This window comes from Corvus brachyrhynchos, unplaced genomic scaffold, assembly GCF_000691975.1.
Source record: "Corvus brachyrhynchos isolate BGI_N302 unplaced genomic scaffold, ASM69197v1 scaffold17, whole genome shotgun sequence".
Lineage (NCBI taxonomy): Eukaryota > Metazoa > Chordata > Aves > Passeriformes > Corvidae > Corvus > Corvus brachyrhynchos.
The window spans coordinates 12,613,837-12,636,101 of NW_008240046.1; the positions used below are offsets into that span (position 1 = coordinate 12,613,837).

The 22,265-nt window shown below is 38.2% G+C and overlaps 1 protein-coding gene across 1 annotated transcript in view; it reads left to right on the forward strand.

Annotated features, from left to right (window-relative positions):
- Positions 1-22,265, forward strand: part of ACSL1 (acyl-CoA synthetase long-chain family member 1) — a 34,629-nt gene that overhangs the window by 1,226 nt on the left and 11,138 nt on the right. Inside the window, exons 2-14 of the mRNA XM_008641467.2 lie at positions 5,132-5,246; positions 5,621-5,685; positions 6,953-7,054; positions 10,699-10,798; positions 10,966-11,144; positions 13,956-13,988; positions 14,162-14,213; positions 14,993-15,066; positions 15,805-15,882; positions 18,178-18,312; positions 19,899-20,033; positions 20,860-20,955; positions 21,986-22,058. Coding sequence (XP_008639689.1) covers positions 5,132-5,246; positions 5,621-5,685; positions 6,953-7,054; positions 10,699-10,798; positions 10,966-11,144; positions 13,956-13,988; positions 14,162-14,213; positions 14,993-15,066; positions 15,805-15,882; positions 18,178-18,312; positions 19,899-20,033; positions 20,860-20,955; positions 21,986-22,058 — 1,237 coding nt within the window. The remainder of the gene's footprint in view (positions 1-5,131; positions 5,247-5,620; positions 5,686-6,952; positions 7,055-10,698; positions 10,799-10,965; positions 11,145-13,955; positions 13,989-14,161; positions 14,214-14,992; positions 15,067-15,804; positions 15,883-18,177; positions 18,313-19,898; positions 20,034-20,859; positions 20,956-21,985; positions 22,059-22,265) is intronic.

Consider the following 22,265-nt stretch of genomic DNA (forward strand, 5'->3'; position numbering starts at 1 on the left):
TATATATATATATATATACACTTGGAACTGAAGTCTCCCTTTACACTACCTTCTTCTGCATGGATAGACTGCATCTAGTTGTCCTGTATCAAATGAATTAACATGACTCTTGTGCTTAAGAGCAGATGTGACTACAAACTGATGTAAACAAATGTGGCAGAGCAGTTTGAAATTTACAGTAGGTCACCTTCATGAATGTTAGCAAACTCCTGTCATTACTTCAAAGTGAGTACTTTTTTCAATGTTTCATAATACTGAGATTAAAGAATGACACATTAGTTGGCCCCTCCATTCACAGTTTATTTCCTGATCTTCTCAGTATGGCAAACAGCAGGCTTGCTGACACATCATGTTACTGTAGCAAATAGAGGTCTGCTACTAGAAGTACACAAAGGGAAACAAAAATATGCACTTGCAATGTGATAATTGCCAAAACCACCTCTTTTCAAGCAACATGTGTAGAGTAAGGATCTAGACATTAGATCTCACTTCTCTTGGTGAGCTTTTCTGATTCTGACAGCAGACATGTAGACAATGTCTTGTAAAGCAGCACATCTTGGCTGCTGGAATGAGCTAGCAGTGTAAGTTTTCCAGCTGTGGAGTGTCTCATTAGGCAGTATCGACTTCTGCAGATTTTTGGGGGGCATTGCACTATGAGATGGTAAAACAGTACCTTTTAGCTGTCCATGAACCCCATGACATGCTTATTTGCTTGAGACTGACAGCTGTCTCAGTTCACTGCCTTTACTTCTTCAAGTTAAATTACTTGTCACTGCTGGATTCTGAGATTGAAATCTTTATTTGGTGGTATGAGACTTCACTAAGCTACTTAAAGCATCATTGATCCAATTATACTAATTGGCTCTCTGATCTGAGCAAGATAGGTATAACAGCATTATTTTTCAATGCCTCTTTAGAAGATAAGTTTTAATGGGAAGGCTGAGTAGTAGTAAGACTTAAATGAAAAACACCTGAGTGTGTTAGCATGTCATGGTGATAAGAGCTCAAACTTAGAGAACATCTTGAAATGGGTGAGATCTGTCCAATTTTTTTCATTAAGGGCTGTATCTGAACTATTAATAGTATTTAAAACTGTAATCAAATGAAAATGTATGTTTTGAATCAAGTTTCAGGTGTCTGTTAGAATTGCTACTCTTAAAACAGTGACAAGACTGATACAGTACTCGGGATTCAGGTTCTCACTACATTTTGCTTAGAATTTAACTTCATATACTCCATTTTCTTACATATATGTTAAGATTGTCACTTCTAAAGGGAAAAAAAAAATCGAATACTGCTCTGAAATTCTTAACATTTTCTTTCTGCCTAAACAATATGATATTAAAAGGCCTGAGGAATTGCTCCAAAAAAGACATGGCAGAAGGCAATGCCTGTTTGCTACCATTTTACTCTCTAATCTACCTGTTCATTAACAATAAGAAATTTGAACTAGAAATAAGCTTATACATAACTCTTACTTGTGATTTAACTTTGTTAGACACCAAGGAAATAAGTGAAGTCATTGGCTGGAGTAGGGTTTCTACATGTTCTGGTAACATATCTTCATAACTTCATGTGGGAGAAAACAGATCCTATTTACTGTTGTTCCAGGTCACTTCCCATCTCGTGACTGTTTTGATTTGGTAGGCCAGCACCCAGTGACCCATTTTAACCATCACTGGATGAGCATAAAGATTGCACATGTAGTTGAAAATGGGTGCAAAGAATTAATGAAATGGCAGGGACACCTTGCACTAGACCAGGTTGCCCAGAACCCCTGTCAGCCTGGCCATGAACACTTCCAGGGATGTGTCATCCACATCTGGATCTGTCTGCCTGTAGATAGCTCTTTCTTTCCGCTGGTGACTAACAGCTGAATAGCTTTGGCTGTTGATTTTGTGTGCAGGCTGTCAAATACATTAAATCTTGCTTTAAAAACTTCCATTTTTCCCAACTTATGCCATGTAGAAGAATAGGATAGAAATAAATATTAGGATGTCAGTACCTTCTAGGAGTAGGACTTTGGATTTGACTGGCTTTTTTGTTCCCCTAAGAAAAGAAATTAAAATACAGAGAGAAGTATTCAACTCATGAAAACTTTTTAAGCCTTCTTACATTCTTCTGATACATTACCAGAATTCTAGCATGCCTTGTCTTTCAAGAATCACATGATTAGACATGTGCTCATCTCCCTATGAATGATCAGTTTAAGTGCTGTATGCTTACTTAGGGAGTAGCATGCTTAAAATTATATGGCTGGCTTGAAAACTCTGGTTCATACTACTTGCTGCTCAGAATAATATGTTGGTGACCTAAGCACCACTTGCTAGTATACTTTCCTTCTCAGGTAAAGGGAAATTTCTCTTGTCTCTGAGGCATGGTGGAGCCTACAGTGTGTTTTGACATTACTGCTAATCCTAAGCAGCCTGTGTCAGCAACAAGCAAACCCACAGCTTGAACAAAAGCAGTTATTTTACATGACCTGAATAGGCGTTGATAGAGTAACGTATGCTCAGTTGTAGAATAAATCTGTTTCCTTCAGATGCTGCTATTTTTAACCAATGCCAAGGTTTTAATCAATGACCAGGACCTGATGTGTAATGGATTAATTTCCTGCAAGTCCCTGAGCTGCTGCAAGGGCTGCTTTATACAAGTAACTAGAAACTGTTCTCATACTAATCAGATTTTATTGCCTGGCTACTTTAACAACACTTTTTAAAACTGACAACACTTTTTAAAACTGACAACACTTTTGACTGCTAATCTTTTTACTGGACAGATCTATCAGATGCCGTTCAACTAACCTCTGTGAAATCAGCCAAACATTCCAGTCCTGAGATTCAGACACTTGGTGGTAACGACCAGTGATTTTTAAATGAGTTTGCTGCAAACAGAACTTTCTATCCCTGATATTGCACAAACATTCTGGATAAGGACCATTTGGACAAGGTCCTAAAACAGTTCTTGCTGCTTTCAAGCAAAATGTAGACCAATTCTATTGCTTAGTAGGTGAGTTAATTTAGACCTTGCATTATGCTCCTGGTTTGACCTTCACCATATCTGGGAGTATTTCACCACATCAATAACATTGAACTCCTTACGGCCCTCACACAAGGAGCTGTGTGTTTTTCAGAAAAGCTTTTATTCTAAGACTGTTGAAAATCCAGTGAATTCTACTTTACTATGGGAAAAAGAATGAAGTAAGCAAAACTGACAGTTGGTTATGTTTCCCCTTACTGAAAACCCATAAGAACTGATGGGAACTTTTTAATAGTAGTCTGTTATAGAGTTTCTTTTTTCAGAAGAACGGTGCCATCAGTCCTGTATCTAAGCAGTGTGCTTTCTGATAACTCATCTTAGATTTGGTTAGTGCCTCAGGTCCTGAGAAATAGCTTTTGTGGTGCTGTGTAATAGGGCATATAAACAAAACAGTAGTAGCCCACATGAGGAGAAACAAATACTTCTTGACTCTTGCTGAGGAATGGCTTAGGCTATTGTATTTCACCTGATGTAGGAATTATAGCATGTCAGACATGGTACATGGGATACATTGCACTTGTTGATGTTACCATGGCTGGTAACAAACTACATTGTGTGATGTTTCTCAGATTAGCTCCAGAGTGGTGACACTGGGAAAATCTAGAAGATGACCTTGATTATCCAAGACCTGAGAAACCAGTGAAATAAAGCAAAGCAGTCTTTCTTTTCTTTCCAGGCAGAGACATGTACTAGTGATCTGTTAATTTCCTGTAGAGTAGATGTTGGTCCGAGAGCAAGTATACTCTTGAATTTCTAATGTTAAAAATTTTTAGAGGTAAGCCACTCATTAGCTTATTCTGGGTCATGTTCACAGTGTACGTTTCTGCTTACTGTCAAAGGAGTGGCAAGCACTGCATTACTCATACTGTTTTGCTAAAACAAGTTAGACTTGTTTTAGTGTAAAAACATTTTTTTTTCCTCTCTGTGCCTTTAATGTGCTAGCTGATTTCTATAGACATGGGTAATATGACACCTTCTGTACATAAACCTGTATTTATGTAGCTTATACATGGAACAGGTGATGTCTGGTCCTCCAGGATACTTCGAAAACAAGACAAGAAACCAATGGTAGGGAAGAACCTATGACAACATGTGAACAGGTTTTAGCTGTGGATGATAGACAAACTAAATCTGTGCTTGAATTGTTTAGGGTTTGACTTTCTGAAAGAGCCAGAAATTGATTATGCCGATAGAGAGAAAATTTTACGCAGTGTTTACTCAAGACACTCTGTTTAACCAGCTGGGCTGTTCCTGATAAGAACTTGCTTGTAGGTGTCTGTCATCATAACAGGACTAATTAACAACTGTGGCCCAACAGTAATTGCATAACTGCAATTTGTGAAACTTGATTGCTCTGTATAAAATGAGATTAAATAATCAGTCACTCTAAAAAAGGCAGTGTTAAAACTGAACTATTAAATTCTTGTATTGACTTATTGACTTCCAATTCTAGCTTATGTAAGTGCTCACCAGCTGAAAAATGGTGATTTTAGTTCTCAAGATAGTATTGTCTTGACTGCATTTAAATAAATCAGGAGGAAACCCTTTTTTGTAAGTTGGCACTTTTAATTGGATTAAAGGACTCTATTTGGAACAGAATATTTTGCTTATGAGAACACTTGTTTAGGATGTTGGTGACCATGCTTAAAATCATTTAGGGTTGAAACCAGATATTGAAGTGTGATTATGTTCTGTAATCTTAATTAGAAAAGTAGATCAGGATTGCACTATTAATATTCTAGAGAGCTCTAGAGGCTGGATTTAGAAAGCTGGATGAAATTATGTTCCATACTGCACTAATAGAGTAAAATATTTCTTAAGAAAAAGTGTTTTTGACAAAAAACACTGCCCTTTTGACTGCCCTTTGACAGTCTTTACTATTCTTATTTGTTCTGTGCTATCATAAGTAGCTGAGGAAGAAGATTTTGCCTGACAGGTTTTTGGTAATGTAGGGAGCAGTCTGACTCTTGAAACAATGTCCTGGAAAACCTTGCATAGCTCTCAAGTTCTCTCAAGAAGAATATTGCTTCAAGCAATTCCCATTCATTTATAGCCAACAAGTGTATCTAACCTCTCTAATTGATTTTCTTAGGGCGGTGAGCATGCTCGAAGGTCCTCTCTTCTCAACAGCGACGAACTGTTGTTGTACTACTATGATGATGTGAGAACAGTTTATGATATTTTCCAAAGGGGTTTACAAGTATCAAGTAAGTCTAAAATTGAAGATAATATTTTAAATATGTCAAGAACTACATATTTGAACTCCTTTGAAATGCAGCAGGACATAGGGGATCTCTGTCTAGCAATATGATGAATGTATTGGATGTGAATTTTCTTGAAGATGAATTAAACTGATATCTTGTGAAATAGAGTTCTGTGAATAAAGTCAGTGCTGTATTCCTTGGCCTAAACCAACTTTGTTGGCCTCTGTGCTTTCCCAGCTTCCTTTCCTGCACCCCTGAAATAAAAACCTAGTTTGTCATCTGAAGGTGTCTGCTGAGAATCTAGGGACTTAACACCAAGAGTGGTGTCAGGACAGAGGAGTTGGGGTTAAATTTTGAGTAACTTTTATCTTTTTTAGATAATGGTCCATGTCTAGGTTCTAGAAAACCAAACCAGCCATATGAATGGATCTCCTATAAAGAGGTAAGTGGTCTCTCTAACTTAGCGCTAGACTTCCTTTTGCTTGCTGAGACCATTGAAACAACATCCAGTAATGTGATATAACAAATCTGAATTATTTATAGATGTTTTAAAGTAGTAGCAGAATATTGCAGAAAGGTTCTAGTTCCTATTACCAGTGTCTTAAGGGAGCAGCCTTAAATATGTGCAAGGGAGAGAAAAAAAGAGCGTCTCCTGTGCTTGATTTGTTAACCCCAAAAAATTCTGAAATAGAGCTGCTATCTTGGCAGTCCTTAGCATCTCAATGCTGAATTGTTTAGCACTTGGGCACTGCCTCTGAAGAAGCTGCAGTTCAGGGGGCTCAGACTGCTACTACTTTGTGCTTGCTTCCAAGAGGCTCACTTTATACTAGGAGTTCTATCTACAGGTGTTGTTTGGGCTTCCTGACAACTTGTCTCCATAGTGCTGAATGATGGTTGTATAGGGTGCTAACAAATCTGCTTCTAACTAGCAGTGTGCTGCTTCTTGATCCCTGAAAATATCTGCATGCAAATCTCCATTAACAGCTCTGCATACTTAGCTTGTTCCTGATTTAATCAGTTGGTCTTCAAATTTGCATAAACCTTGCTTATTGCATACTGTTAAGGTCATTAAACACCTTCTGTGTGTAACAGACCTCACCTTTTTCCCAAGGTGACTTTGCTGGGATTTTGTTAGGTGCAACCTCTCTTTTATTAAAGCTTTACTGTTGGGTCATGTGACTAATGTGGTTTCAAGTCATGTGCTATATAGAAAGGCTTTAGAAAACTGCCTTCCCAAGCTTTGTTTATAGAATTAACTGGGTTTTGCCTCCTTGTTCTCCTGCTTTTTGAAGGGAGGAGTGCTATTCCCATAGGCACTGATTGAAGTAGAAGGATGGGATATGTAGTGCTTGTGATTAAGCAGAAATACTATGTTTAATCATTCCAGGGTCACTTCTTGGGTTTAACACAGATACAGCAAACCGGCCTTTTCTGTGTATGTATGCTTAACTTTTAAACTTACACTTAACACTTTCAAGTGTGACTGGATCAAGTGTTTCTTCTGCTGCATATTGAGTGCAAGTGTAATAATTACAATCAGTGTGATGTAATGGCACTGCAATGTTTAGGTTATCAAAGTCACAGAAGGCATCTGGAATATCCTAGAAAACTTCTCTCTCATTCATACCAATTAATAATTGTTGAGGAGAGTTTGCAATTATGAGCTTGCTTATATTTTTTTTTTCCTACCTCTTTTTTTGCCCCTCCAGGTTTCAGACAGAGCTGAGTGTGTGGGCTCTGCATTACTCCACCGAGGCTTCAAACCATCTCACATTCAGTATATAGGAATTTTTTCACAAAACAGACCTGAGGTAATTTAACTGACATTTTGTGTATTTGTGGTCTGAGCATTACTGAAATGGCCCACTCCTTTATCTCTTGGCAGTGTGCTTCCCTACTGAGAGCCCTTTTGGTGTCAGGAAAAGCCTAAAGGCTGATGTTGTAGACCCATGAGCCATAGGCATGGCATAAGAACCAAAACTGCTAGTTGACACAATGGTTAGTGTCTTATATTGTTGGTTTTGTTTGGTTTTTTGCTCCCAGAGCTAAACGCAGAAGGCCAGAGAGCAAAAAAAGAATCAGAGAATTCAGAAGAACTTAACTAATTATCTTCTGATTTCCAGGTTGTAGAGGTTGTTTAATGGGAAGCAAATGTAGTTCTTAGTGAATGTAAACAGTACTTGGTTTCTCTTAAAAAGTAACATTAGAGAACCAAGATAATTGAAAGTGACAGGAAGTCACAAGGAGGTGTTTAAACCTTTAAAACACAAAGGAACACTTAGTGATTAAATATTTGGACAAAACGATGGGCTAAGATGATAATTCTATTTCTGCCAGATGTCCTGGGTACAAAGATTCTGGGAGGGGAAACTGCTGCTGAAGGCAAAACTTGGAAATTAATTTAATAAAAATGGGTAGAAAGACTGAAAGTGACATAATTAAAGAAGATTACCTGACACATCTATGGGGATATTCAGGTTGATAGTGCCTACCCATTTTAACCCAGAAGTGGTTTTAGATTGCCTTTTCTAAAAATATTATGAAATATTCAGAAAGTATGTATTCTCTAGACTTGTTTATTAAATCTGTTTAATAGGACTGAATTTCTCTAGGTTTGTGTTTAGTAGCTTGAGCTAGCACTTGCTGCATTAAGCTATTCAATGTAAACCTTTATTAAGACAGGGGACTGGTTCTTACTCTTCGTCAAAAGGATGCTGTCCCTCTTGATTAAACACTCCCATTTGTGTTTGCCATTATCAAAGGACATCTATAGTTCTGACAGGGTTAGAAGTGTCTTGGTCTCTTGTTGTCACTAAAATGCAAGCTGTGTGACAAGTGACTTTGGCTTCATTCTTCCTCTTTCAACCTACATCCCAAGGAAATCCTGAGCTCTTGGGTTTTCCTGCTGGAATTCCCTTTCTAACAGCTGTAGATTTATTTCTGTAATAAAAAAAGGCTTTAGTTCTGTAATAAAAAAAGGCTGGAATATATTCAACTAGGAAGCTGTTGAATAACATGGGATTACAGACTCTGTGGTTCAGTTTCCTGTGCATATAACATGAACTGGAAGTAAAAAAGGGAGACAGATGTTTTTGTTGTGCCAGTTTCAATTGCTTCTTTATAGATCTTTGGGTCCAAACTCTCTGCTGGGTTAGTGAATTTTCTGGAGGTAAGCATGGAAGTGTAGTTTGCTCTTGGATCACAGAGATAAAATGCTGAAGTTTCATTGCTTTGAGTTGGGTCAGGAATGAGCTAAAAACACTTGTTTAAACCAGCAGTTTTAAATCTGGGATTTTCCCTGCTCAGAACTACTGGATGGATGTTGTGACATCCCAAGCATAATCACTAATCCAGACAGGAGAAAATGTGAAGGGGTTTTTTTGTGTGAAATGATTCACATTTGTTCCTTCAGGGAAGAACTGCTGGGGAAATCCCCTAATGGGGAAAATCCTAGCATCTGACTTGCTTAAATATGAAAAAACCAAACTTGGATTTGTAAATAAAAGTATTACTTTCTTTGAGTTCCTGAAAAACAGTCATCTCTTCTGGAAATGAGGAAGTTTTGTTTTGGATTGAGAAAAAACACAACAAATACACTTTCCCCTAAAAGAGCAGAGCCATGTCAGAAAGGAAACTGGAAGTCTGACTGTTGTCTATATTCAGTACAAGTTGCTTGCTTGGGCTTTGAGAGAACTCAAGTGTCAGGGTTTGATATTTATATTTACTCTTAATTTTAGAAGCAAAATGAGGGGGGAAAAGGCATCTTGGTAGCCCAGAAAATAAAGGTGCTGTTTGTACCATTGAGAATGATGGTGTGCCAGAGCTGTTGGAGGCTGCAACAGGAAGCTTTTATCACTGCGTGCAGCTTCTGAAGTCTTGCTGTAGTAGACCCCCACCCTATTAAAATAACTACTAAACTTCTGGCTGCTGAACAGCACCACAGCTGCCCCCTTGTTACATGTGCTGGAGGATGCTGTTTAGGAAGAACTCTTCAGTGCATCCTTTCATGGTTATTATAAAGGTGCCTGCTTAGACTTACCAGTATGTGTAATGTCTTCATGAAAGTCTAGCTACCTGTTAGCTGGCCTTGTACTAGTTTTATAAGAACTCTTTCTGGACAAGAGGTGTACAATTTGCCCATTGCATGAATGCTGCCAGAAAAATTTCCTGTGTTTAAGGCTGTCTCAATCAATAGAGTACTTTGGGAAACTGGCCCCTAATAAACAGTTTGTAAAACTGAGATTTGGCAACTTTAACATAGTCTCTATTAGATATTTTTTGGAAAAATCAGCTGAATCATGTTTAAACTTGGCATCATGGGGGGTTGAGGTAGCTGGCTAGTCCTGCAAAAACACTGGAAAGCGTAACAGTTCGGGGGAGGGGAAAGGAAACACCCCTGTTAGTGCAATTCTTGTTGAATTGTAAGTTCTGGTAGCTTTTAAAGGTGGATACTATTTTGTTCCTGTCATTGGGACTGACTAAAGGCACTGACAATTTTTGTCACTCTTTGATGGGAAAATCAGAAATATTCCAGTTCCACTGGCTTCTATGTGTCTGGAGGCTCCCATTTGAGGGGTTGCATGCTATTCTATGTTTTGGTGTAGCTAGTTGATTACAAACTACACCCAAGTTTTACTATTAAAAAAAGAATTGCATTACTATCTTACCTTGATGATACTTTGGATGAAAATAGGTTGGCTGTAATGCATTGCAAGCTCACATAGCACATAATGCTGCAATATTCATTATGTTTATTGAGTACTCTACTTGTTAGCAGGTAAATCCTTCTTACTGCAGCTTGTAGGGATGTATTTGCATTTTTTTATGCAAGTCTTCATATTAGATTCCTGTAAAGAATGGTTAGCGCTGAGAAATGTTGAGAAACTTTCTGGGGCTGACTCTCCAAGGACTTCTACTTTAATTGTGTATGTTGCATGTGACCATCAAATGAGATGCAGATAATGTAGGGGTAAGAATACTGCGTGTATATAAATTTAATGTGTGTCAAGACATAGGTGAATCCTTTACTGGTTCATGGTAATATGGAATATTGAAAGCTTTGCCTACCTCAATAACATAAAACCAATAAAAAAGTCAAAAAAGACTTTTGCTCCAAGTCTTTCTGTTTGTAGGTAAACTGAGGAGACAGGTAATGTTAACTGCTTTTTTCAAAAGTACTTAATATTACTTTTAGGGATAGAGTTGAATTATATTGGATTGGATTCTGTCCTATAGCTCCTTATTATTTGGGGATTTTTTCCTCCTTCTACAGATAAAAATTGAGTAGATCTTCAAATTGAGAAAATGATACAAACTGCCACTTACTTTTTAGAAAGACTTGTCCAAGTGAGCTGTGTCCTATTAGTTTCCTTGTTAGAGTTTACATATGAGTCTTTCTTGGAGGTCTGTTACAGTAAGCAAAACATAGTGACTTTCATCTCTTCTCTTTGTGCAGTGGGTCATCATTGAACAGGGATGCTATGCATTCTCCATGGTGGTGGTGCCACTCTATGATACACTGGGAGCTGAAGCTATTACATACATTGTGAACAAAGGTAGGACACTTGCAGTAGCTCAGCAGCTGAATAGGTGATGACAGACCTGACTGAGGGCAGAACTGTAACCTTCTTTGGAAAAGTCTTCCATTGTGATGTACTTCAGTATGTATGGATCTAGTCTAAACTGAACTTGTCATGTTTATAATATAGTTCTTTTTCATCAGCTGACTTGTCATTGGTTTTCTGTGACAAACCTGACAAGGCCAAACTTCTGCTAACCAGTGTGGAAAAGGGAGAAACTCCAATACTCAACACCATTGTTGTCATGGAGTCTTTTGGTGTGGATCTTGTGGAACGTGGCAAGAAGTGTGGTGTGGAAGTCTTCAGCATGAGAGAAATAGAGGTAAGACTGCTTAACTGCTTTCATCCCATTTACTTGTGATGGATTCGTTTCAAAATACTTAAGTTTTTGTTGGATTGAAGTTCACACAAAAATATAAAAAATAATAGGAGGAAAACAACTTGCTAATGGTATTTCACAATGCTTAAAGTATAAAAGTGGATGTGCCAAGATGACAGAAGGAGAGCTTTATTAACATGGTCCAAGACTGAACACTGGATCTGAGTGTTAAGGCTTGCCCATGTGAAGCATAATGTGATAATTATATACTGTGACTAATATTTTAGAAATTCTTATTTCAAGATGAATCTGTGTAGGTTTTGGTTTTGTGAAAAGTGGCCTTTTCCCCTGTACACGGAATCTACAAGGGTGTTTGCTGGGGCAGAAGGAAAATGTCAGTCAGCTTTTTAACAGGATAAAGTTATGGTGATATAGGGGAATGAAACTTCCAGGTTTTGGAAGTAGAAACCATTTTGATTAACCACCTGATGTCCAAGTCTTGGTTTTGATTGTAGTTTATTTTGTCTGCAGAGATCTCTTATGCAAGTTTATTTCATAACTTCACTCATTTGGAGAACCCTTTCCCAGGATCAAATTGCATGAAGTACATCTTTACTGTGATATTATGAAACTGGGTTTAAACTGGTTTCAGCTGTAGTTCTGATGAAGGCTTGGCTCACTAGGCTTTGAGTATCTCCAGAAAAATGTGCTTGTCTTGTGCAGGTGTCAGTAACTGGCGTGAAATGCTTCATTTCACTGAACTTGTTTTCGCAGCAGTTAAGACAGCCATGTTAATAGGGCCACCTTCTGGTAAAGATACAAAAACGTCAGCATGCCTTCTTTCAAAAGAAGATTGGCTATATTGAAGCTAACTGGCTTCAGTAAGTGTGCCAGGTTAAAATGAGGCTAAAAATATTAAATGGGGCTAGAGTCAAGTCACTTATAGTTCACTGGCCAAAGGGTTGGATTAAACTTAGAAAAAGAGTGGCCCAACTGTAAGTTGTTAGACTAAAATTAGCTTCTTTCCTTGAGTTGAACTGCAGTTTTTGACAGAGAAAGATGCTTTCCACTGGATCTTCTTGGAAAAACAAAACTGAGGGTGAATGTTGTCTTTACATAAGATGTTTGTATGCTTAACTAGTGATTTTCAGTAGTACCATGCAGCTCTTATTGCATTAATGCAAACATCAAGTAATAGGTGTTCCAAGAGCCTTTTGTTTAAATGTCTGAAGAGAAGTCAGAGGCAAACTTAAGTATTTCTAATAATGCTTCAGTGAACAGGAAAGTTTTTTCACTTGTTTTTTTAAGAGGGTAGAGACTTTTTGTGTCTCCTGAAAGGTAACTATGAGCTGTTTAGGAGCTTAGATTAGAATAGAATGACTATTTCTAGCTTTAAGTAGTCGTTTTCTGGATTTCTGGTTTGAGTTTGCTCAGCTGTGCATGGGTTACGTGAACAGTTCCTCCATGTATCCCCTAGAAGCAATCAGCTCAGTTTCTGATGCCCAATATCTATATGTATCATGTGGTTACTTGTAGCTGAGTAACTGTGAACAAATGGCTCTTAAATAGAAAGAGATGGTGGAGTTTGGTTCTAAGACATCAAAACAAGGGTCTGGAGATCTTAGCTGTATATTCACTAAATCCCAGATTTTACTCAAAGTGGGTTGTAGGGAGGTACTGAGCTTATGGTGGTACTTGAAATGGAGGTGCTGTACTGAGCAGACAGCTGTGTTGCCATAGTGGTAAATCTTTGCATAATACACCCTTGCAAAAAGGCAAGCCTACAGGTATGGGAGGAGCGTTAACTGTGTTTCCAGACATTCCCTTTGTCTTACACCTCCTTGGGTAAGTCTGACAGGTGCATCATACTAAAGAAGTCTAGGGCTCAAAGGAATGCGTATGCTATTATTGTGTACTTGGAAGGTAAAGGCAGTGGTGAAATTGCTTCCTGTCCTCGAAGGGTGCTTCCAAAGCTACTAACAGAAGGTCCTCTTTAACTTGCATAAGCCCTTAAGCTTACACTGTTTCTAGTCTTACATAGGCATGACAGTAGTAAGTCTTGGTTTGAAACTTTAAAGCTCATAGATACTGAACACTGGCTTGCAAATATTTCCTCTTATTGACTATATCCTTGGTGGTAAAAGGATCGCTTTGGTATCCTTTCCCTTCTGCCTAAAGAACCCTAACATTAGTGGTCAGGTCTGAGTAACTAAGGAGGGAGAAGGGGTTTGGGTGAGAGTTTCTCCTGTGTAAAAGGAGTAAAAGCCAGCAATGGAACTCTGTCTTCCTTGTCACAAGCAGTGGTGGAGGTGCTTGCTGAGATGAATCTTGCTTCATTTACTCAATAATTCAAATATTCAATAGTTGTTAGTGGCACATCTTCTGCATGAGGTATAGGATTGATTGTCTGTCTTACCATAACCTTGAACTTCCCTAGTGAGTGACTTCTAGTTTATTAGCTGGAGAAAAACCCTGTGAGTTAGATAAGTTATCATTTATGTATTTGTAGAACATGGTAGTTATTCTATATATATTTTTAAAATGTCCTGTAAAGCCTTTGTTACTCTTAAAATAACCATAGAATCCCAGAATAGTTTGGGTTGGAAGGAACCTTAAAGATCATCTAGTTCCCACCCACTCTCCAGCCATAGGCAGGGGTGCCACCCATTAGCACTGGGTTGCTAAACAAGTTAAAATGCCTTAACAGAGAGTCTAAATAATGAAGTACTATAGTGTTTAGTAATACTTGATAAATTTAAAGCAAGAAAGTTACATGCTTATGTCTAAACTCTCTCTCTTCTCTCCTTTCTGTAGGAGCTAGGAAGAGCACACAGACAAAAGCCTATGGTAAGTGTGATATTGATTCAAGTGACAATGTGAAGCTGGTTAGCATTCTTTAGGGAGACTTGCTAGTTTGATCTCCCGTAGCTCAGAAGTAACACTAGTATCCTGATGTTTTGCCCAGGAAAATATTTTTCCTTGCTATCTTAACCATACTAATACTTTCTTAACTCTCATAGCCTCCAAAGCCAGAAGATGTAGCAGTCATCTGTTTCACCAGTGGAACAACAGGTACAACTCATTATATTATGTAGAATTTATTATTTTGTGTGTGCAAAAATAATTCAGAAGCCCTCCTACTTTCTTTCTTTCCAAGACTTACCCTTGCTGCTGCACCTTTTTGGCAAGTAGTAGCTGGGGTAGTGTTATGATAAGGTTCCCTTTGATTTTTAGAATATTTTTTTCCATTTATCAATACAGAGTTGCAGTATTGGGGGGTGGAGATGTTACATTTTTGTGCTTGGAAGTAAATTAAATACTGAATTTGTGTTTACATAATAAGGGCTCTGCATCAGACTTCAGACTATCAGTTCTTCCATAATCTTTTTTTTTTGTATTTTATCACCAAGATTGTTCCATAGGTCTAAGCAACCTTGCTGTAAGACCAAACAGACTGTCTAGATGTCACTCACTTGACATTTGTGAATTAATACCCACTGGCATGGAGCATAAGGAAAGACTGCAGTAGCAAGCTACGTTTTTAAAACAGATTGAGAAAAGAAATCTGGATTTGGTAGCTGTGTCTTCACAGAAGAGTTGAATTTTGAATGAGAAACATATCCAAAAACATGACAATTTCTCAAGGCTTTGGGCTCCTTAAAAAATTATAAGACTTCATCACAAACTTGTTACTTAACTGTTGCCAGCTGTTCTTGACAGTGCTTTGTTTAATTGATACACAAAGAAATGTATTAATATTAAAGAATGCTATCAGATTTGTTTTGCCCGCTGCTAGCTGAACTTTAACGATGTAAATTTCACTGTTGAATCCTGATGTCCTTCTTCCTTAGGAAACCCTAAAGGAGCTGTGATCACTCATCAAAATATAGTCAGCAATGCTTCAGCTTTTGTGAAAACTACAGAGGTAAACTGCCAAAGATAAACATTGTGGACTTGCTTGAAGGGAAATAATCTCATGAGTAAAACAAACATTGAAATCTCCAACTTTGGTCTTAAATTTTAGTAAGATCCAAGTGAAAATGCAACTTGACAGTACTCTGTGCCCACTAGTCAGAAGTCAATGTTTTCTGGTTATTCTGTCATGGTCAAGAAACTGACACATTTCCAATCTGTTCTGATGTAAGCAAAGTGATACAATAATCCTGATGTGAAGGTACATGATATTCTGCCATGGGCTTACAGTGTATCTCATTAGTGCAAGGAGAACTGTTTTTAAATTAAGCAACTGGTCTCACAGTTAGCTCACGTAAGGCACTTCTGATATCAACCTTAGGGTAAATTGGAAAAACAAGCTTCCTAATCTAAGATGAAAGTGTATGTTTTCAAACCAATAGTATTTTAACCTTTTTTGTCCCCCTTCTCTCCCAATATATGTAATGGAACTCTATGGCTTCTATCAGAATTTATTTCTCTTCAGACTCCTATGAATGATAAATTATACTAATCTTCTGCTGTGCATCTTTATTCATGTTAGAAAGTCATTGCTGTAATCTCTTTAATGAAAAAAGACAATGCAGCTTCATTACAAAGAAAACTAAAGCAGGGGCTGTGCTCCAGAGTTTAGGTGCTAGATTTCACTGTTGTGTTTAACTTAGGCAAAATAGAGAATCAATGAGAATTAAACTTTTGCTAACACTTCCAGAAAACATTTATACCTTCCTCTGATGATGTTCTGATATCATTCCTGCCCCTGGCTCATATGTTTGAGAGGATTGTTGAGGTAAGCATCTGTTTGTTTTACTGAATTATTGAGAAGCGTATTTTTCTTGCAGAATGCATCCAGGCGATACATGCTCTTCCTTCTTGACTCTTGCAAATGTGTGTGAAAGCTTGAAATAAGGTTCAGGCAAGCAGTGTCCCATAAGCAGTACATAGTGAGCACTAGACAATTGGTTTTCATGCCAAAATATAAACATTAACCTTAGAGCTAGGGTTAATAAAAAACTGGTTTACTAGAATGTGAGACCATCCTTTGGCACATGCACACTGCCTAGAAATTACTTCCAATATAATTAGTGCTTTATTAAAAATCCATGCCATTCTTTAGTCTGCAAACCTCAAAAATTTATTTTATGAGGCATCCTGTTTGCTTACACAAAACTAATTTTAAGTTGAAACTTACTATTGCTTCCAAGAAATTTCAGTGAAAAGGAAGGGATTTTGTTTCAGTGGAATTTTCTTCCAGGAAATGGAAGTGGCTTTTAAAGCCACTTGAGTGACAAACTTTGAAGTTCTCTTGGATCACTTGTTTTACCATATAGCAAAATCTGAGGCTTATTTTTTGAGAATGAAAGGGCTGAGGTCGTCTTAATACTGGCAGTCTTGAAGACCTCTGAGCCCATGTTGGGTATTATGCATTATTGAATAGATGCAGTTCCCTTGTGCCTCTACTGTATGTAAGATGTTCAGGTGTTAATTACTGCACTTATTGAAGTTGGATTAACACCTCTTCCTTAGGTGAGATTGCAAATACATGTGTTGAAGGTTTATAGAGGGAGCATCCGTGAAAGCACAAAAAGGCATATGAAGCCAGAAATTGTTTTATGACTTCTTTTAGGAATCCTGTGTTTTCTACTGATGTGTGTATATATACATACAAAAATGTATATATTCATATGTATGTCATATATATGTATGTATGTGTCTATGTTAAAAAGATTTGGAATAGTACATATCTGAGGAATGCCCCTGGGCATTCAGCACTTTTTCTAGCTGGTAACCTTGATAGCAGTTATACTTCAGTGTCTGTTTTACTCCCCTGTCTTGCACTGGAACATACAAGCTCTGTAGGTAACAGCTCTGCTCTTGATTATGCAGTGGAAACAAGATGGGAACTTGTATTTTAAAGGACAAAATGAAAAGAGTCTTTGGATTGCAGTATTCCTCTGCAGTTTGAGGCCTGTACAAAATAGCTGGTACATCTGCATAAGGAAATTAACTAAGGACATTACTGGTAGAGAGGAGAAAAGATTTCTTGCTGTTTGGGGCAGAGATGAACACAGACTCTGTGAGAACCAGTCTTTAGAGTTCTCTTTTAAAGTAGATGTTTCCTTGTTTTTGGCATCATATGGAAGTTAGAGGGTCAATGAACTTGACTTGACAAGTATGTTCCCACCTAGTAAAGACAGTTGCTGATCAGTCCATATAGATTGATATATTTGCTCCTCTTAGTAGATGGTGGCAAAACACAGGTGGAGGGGGAAAGTGACATTTTAGCATGTCTCATGCAGCAAATAAGAGAATGGATAGTAGGGAATGAAGGAGTAGGTATTATGGAGGAAGCAGGAGAAATAAAAGCACGTAGGTATAAACACAAGGAGAGGAGAGATGTTAAAAAGTCAAAAAAATAGGAAAATAAAGGGGGGGGTGTAAAGTAGGTGGTGAAGCTTCTAGACAGAAAATATGGAACACAATAGGATTAAGTCTGCCTACCTTTGTGTAGGTCTGAAGTGATGCAGAAATAAGCTTTGGCTCTGCTAGAATCTTCTAAAGAGCGTCTTGATAACCTAAGAACAAGTCCTCTGCTCACATCGGTCCTGTGAAATCAGAAGGAAAACCAGAGTGCAAGGAATGGAAATAAACTAGCATAAGGCAGAAATCCTCACTGGACTAGTAAATAGCATGTGCTGACTATAAATACAGAATTTCTAGGTATAAAGCAGGGGACAAACAGAAGTCTAATATTTTTAAATAAGCTTGTTAAATATTTCAAATGGAGAAGTTCTGCTTTTCAGTCTTTTGCTACCTCTTGAGTCACTGGCATTGCCTTATTTGACTAACTGCCCTTCTTGGGTAGGGGCTTTTGTGCTAAACTTGAAAGTCTGGTTTGTGTATGCCAGACATGTCTTGCTACTTGGTCTTTCTAGTGCTTTCTTTATAGTGTGAGAATGCTGCAAAACTAGTCCAGAAGTTGGGAGAATTTAAGGTGGATCTACACTGCATAGGATTGTCATACATATAGAGCTGGGAACACATTGTACCTCCTGCGTTTTCAGTGTTTACTTTTTTCTTACAGTGTGTGGTTCTGTGCCATGGAGCCCGGATAGGATTCTTTCAAGGGGATATCAGACTACTAATGGATGACCTAAAAACACTGCAGCCAACTGTATTTCCTGTAGTACCAAGACTGTTGAACAGAATGTTTGACAAGGTAAGTTTACAGGCATGAGTCCAGACCTGTGCAGGCTTTTAAGAGACTCTGTAAAGTTTGTGCTGCCAGAGAAGGAGTAACTACTATGCCCTGGGATATTAAATTGGCATGCTAACAACTCTTTCTAAAAGAGAGCTGAAAGTGCAGGGAATAGTACTGGTTGCATTAAAACACTTTCAGGCAGCAAATACTTGTGTTCAAAAGTCTGACTAGGGGACTTGATTCTCTCTGTCTTGGTTAATGGCTTAGTGCTTTGCTCTGAGCAAGTTATTTGAGTCTAGTCTACAACACGAAAATGAGGCTTGGCATCTGCATGCCACTTTTTTAGCATCTGACTCATGGAGTGGAATTTGCAAAGCAAGGTCAGGTGTTTGCTTATGTTTGCATGGACACATACAAATTTCCTACACGGCAGCCAGTGTGTCCTAGCTGGGCAAACGGTAAACCAGCCAGCTGGGAGTGCTGGGGACAAGGTGTGTCAGTACCCCCACTCCTGTGTGTGCTGCTTGCCTGCTCAGGGTCATCTGAGATGGGAATTTGAAAGTAGATTCTTTCTTGAACTTCAGGTTTTAACTGGCCTTTTGCATATGGGTGACTGACTCCTTTTAGGATACAGCCAGGGGAGCTAAAAGATATAATAAATCCTGTGACTGTTAAAGAAATGGCAGAGCTGTCTATGCTGTAGCCAGGACATTTCTCCGATCATGAGACTAGAGGAACACCAAGTAACACAAGGTCCTGTTTGGCTCAGGAACAACTAGTACAATTGGAATCCATTTGGAGGGGAGGAAAACCTGAGACCAGGTTTTAGTACTTAAAATGTATCTCCTTATTCTGCTCACACATGCTCTACTGGAATTTGAGAAGCAAAGTCAAAGCTTGGGACTTAGTTCTCATTATTTCCTCTTGCCTGTTTAGTCTGGTGCCCTGAGGCTTCCACTGTTTTCAACCTCACCTACCCTTGCAGTAACCTAGCATGTGAAGCCAGCAAGTTGGGAATTGGTGTGTCAGGGGGCCATAATGCTGCAGTCTGCATACTTTCAGGCATAATGCTGAGTCTTCCTCTTTCCAAATGAATATGCTAACGTGTGGGTTGCTCTTGAGTCTGCTCTCTGGCTTCCTGAGAACAACTAGAAGGAGTGTTTGAGAAGTGCAAATTTGTATATGCAAGGCAGATTTCCATTTGGTGTTTCTGAAGTGACCTGCATCTCCTTGCAACACCCCATATTACTTATGTATTATGATAGGGTGCTTCTCAGGAAATGCTGAGGCTTCTGCTCAGTTTGAATTTTGAAGATACTAGAATAAAGAAGTAAACCATCCATTTTCATTCATATGTTTTAATGAAGAAATTACACATTGAAACAACATCACACAGTTTGATGGATATCAAGAATCAGTTAAGTGCTGATTTCAACCCTTGAACTGAGGTCAAAATAAAAATGCACAAGTATTTCTTTCTAGAATTAAGATGCCTATCAATAAAGGTTGTTTTAATTTATTTGGTTTTCACTGTTGAGTCTCTATGCATGCATCTGTAAGGAAAAGGGAATGGTATTCTAACCATAGTCCATCTTTCTTAATAGATTTTTGGGCAGGCAGATACTTCATTAAAGAGGTGGCTGCTGGATTTTGCTTCCAAGAGGAAAGAAGCAGAACTCAGAAGTGGTATTGTTAGAAATAACAGCTTCTGGGATAAAGTCATCTTCCGTAAAATACAGGTATGCTTGAAAGCCTCTGAGCTGAAGTTTGCAATTGTTGAATTTCATTGGGATGGTTCATATTTCATAGGAATATAGTCTGGTATGGCTTTTTCACTGATTAAAGACTACCTGGCTACTCAGAGCAAAAATCAGAGCTATCTTTTTATTTTCAATCTCATTTTTTCAATTCCCTTAGTTCTCAGAGTATCAGCTAACTGTATTAAGGAAGTGTCTTGGGGTGACTTTATGATGTGTATTCCATATTGCTGCCCTGTGCCCAGAAATTAGGGCAGAAATTCAGTCACTCTGAAACAGTCTGGTGCTTCTCTCTTGACACTTTGAAAGCAAACATTGTCCTTCTGAAGAAAGAATGCTAAGTATGACACAGTGCCACCTGTAGCCCCCATTGTCTTCTCCCTGTTGGTCACTAGTAAGTTATGCCTGCTATTATATCTGACACTCACTTGCTATGGCCTTGACCTTGGCTGTACAACATGCCCATGTGGCTGCTTTTTATAGCATTCAGTATGTATGAGAAGTTGATACAAGGCAGTTAAAAATAAAGCCATCACTGTAAGGCCATGGCTTGAGCTCTTCTTGGCAGAGTCTGCATTGCAGTGACATCACAGTCTGTATAGATACTGTATGTTTGAGATCCCATATCTTCTAGCCATTAATGAAACTAAAAACACTGCAAGAAAGCTTGCAACAGCAGACTAAACTTTTACTCTCTAACATTTGTGGGTGGCACTGTAGGTGAAGAGTGGCTAAGGATGTCATAAAAGGTGACTCGAAGTTTTTCTAAAATGCTTTTGGTGTCCACAGTATCTTGTGTCTATTGTAGGCAAGTTTGGGAGGAAGAGTAAGGCTGATGGTTACAGGAGCAGCACCTGTGTCTGCAAGTGTACTGACCTTCCTGAGAGCAGCTCTTGGCTGTCAGGTGAGTTGCCTGGCCTTAGTCCTAAACCCTGAATATTTTAATATCCATCTCCAGGTTTTTTAGAGTTTTTCTAGCAGTCTGATTATATGGATAACTCTTTCTGGTATTCTTGGAGACCATACAAGTGCGTGCTCTTTTCCCAAGCTTCTCTCAGTCCCATGAAATTTCCATATTCATCCCAAAGTCTTTTAACTGAAGTAATCAGCTGTCTGAAGTGTCTTTCCTGTCTTAGAGGAAAGATTTTTTTGATGGGCTGCAGTAAGCAATAACTTACATACTTGATTTAAGTTTCTGGAGTTTGCCTTGCTTACAGAAGTATTTGTAACCACTGTAGAAAACCTAATAATGTGATCATATTGTAGTGTTGCTGTTTTGAAAATGAGGCTGGGGAGAATCAGATTGCACACATTGCATTTATCTTCAGAGTCTCTTCAAAGTATATGCTTTCAGAGGTAAAATTTGAACAACAGTGGCATAGAACAAATGTGTTGAAATTAAATAAATTTCAAGGATAGAAAACAAAAATACTCTAAAATATTAGGCTTTCATAATTTCCTGAAGTTTTTCAGTGGTGTGCTGGTGTAACAATGCATTTTGCACAGAAAAGGGAAGCCTGTCTTGTGTATAACAATCACAGAGCTGTGATGGGGCATACGGATTCCATTTCCGGCTGTCTCAGACAAAGCTATTTTTAAATTACGTGAATAAAGTCACTACTAGTGCTACGGTTCTTCATTTCTTTCTTGCTTCCTCTGCTGTTTTCTGTTTTAATCTAAATAGGTGTCACATACTGTGTGAAACTGAGTGAAACTATGAGTAAATATTGGAACTGATGGTGGAATATTAGCACTTAAAATTGTGTATTGTGATGAAACTAATAAATCAGTATTTCTTTTTTTTAGAAGATGCTGAGGGTTTTGGTACACTCAAATGTAAACCATTAGAAGAAACAAAATGTTAGTTGCTTTTTAATGAAGATACTGTGTTGAAAAGTAATGGTCTTAGATTATATTTTGATTTCACCTTCTAGTTCTATGAAGGTTATGGACAGACTGAATGCACAGCTGGATGCTCCCTGTCATTGCCTGGCGACTGGACAGCAGGTATGATGTTCAGCTCTCTACCTGTCTGTTAAATGTCAGGGTCCTGAAATTTTTAGAGGTCACTTTATTTAATCTTCAGTAACCCCTATCACGAAGGATATGATTGGTTTTCTTCAAGTGAAGTAAAAAAAGTTTTGAAGGGATCCCTTGATGTTTCTACCCCTAAATAGCTATGAATATTCAGTAATTCAAACTTCTAATAGGATC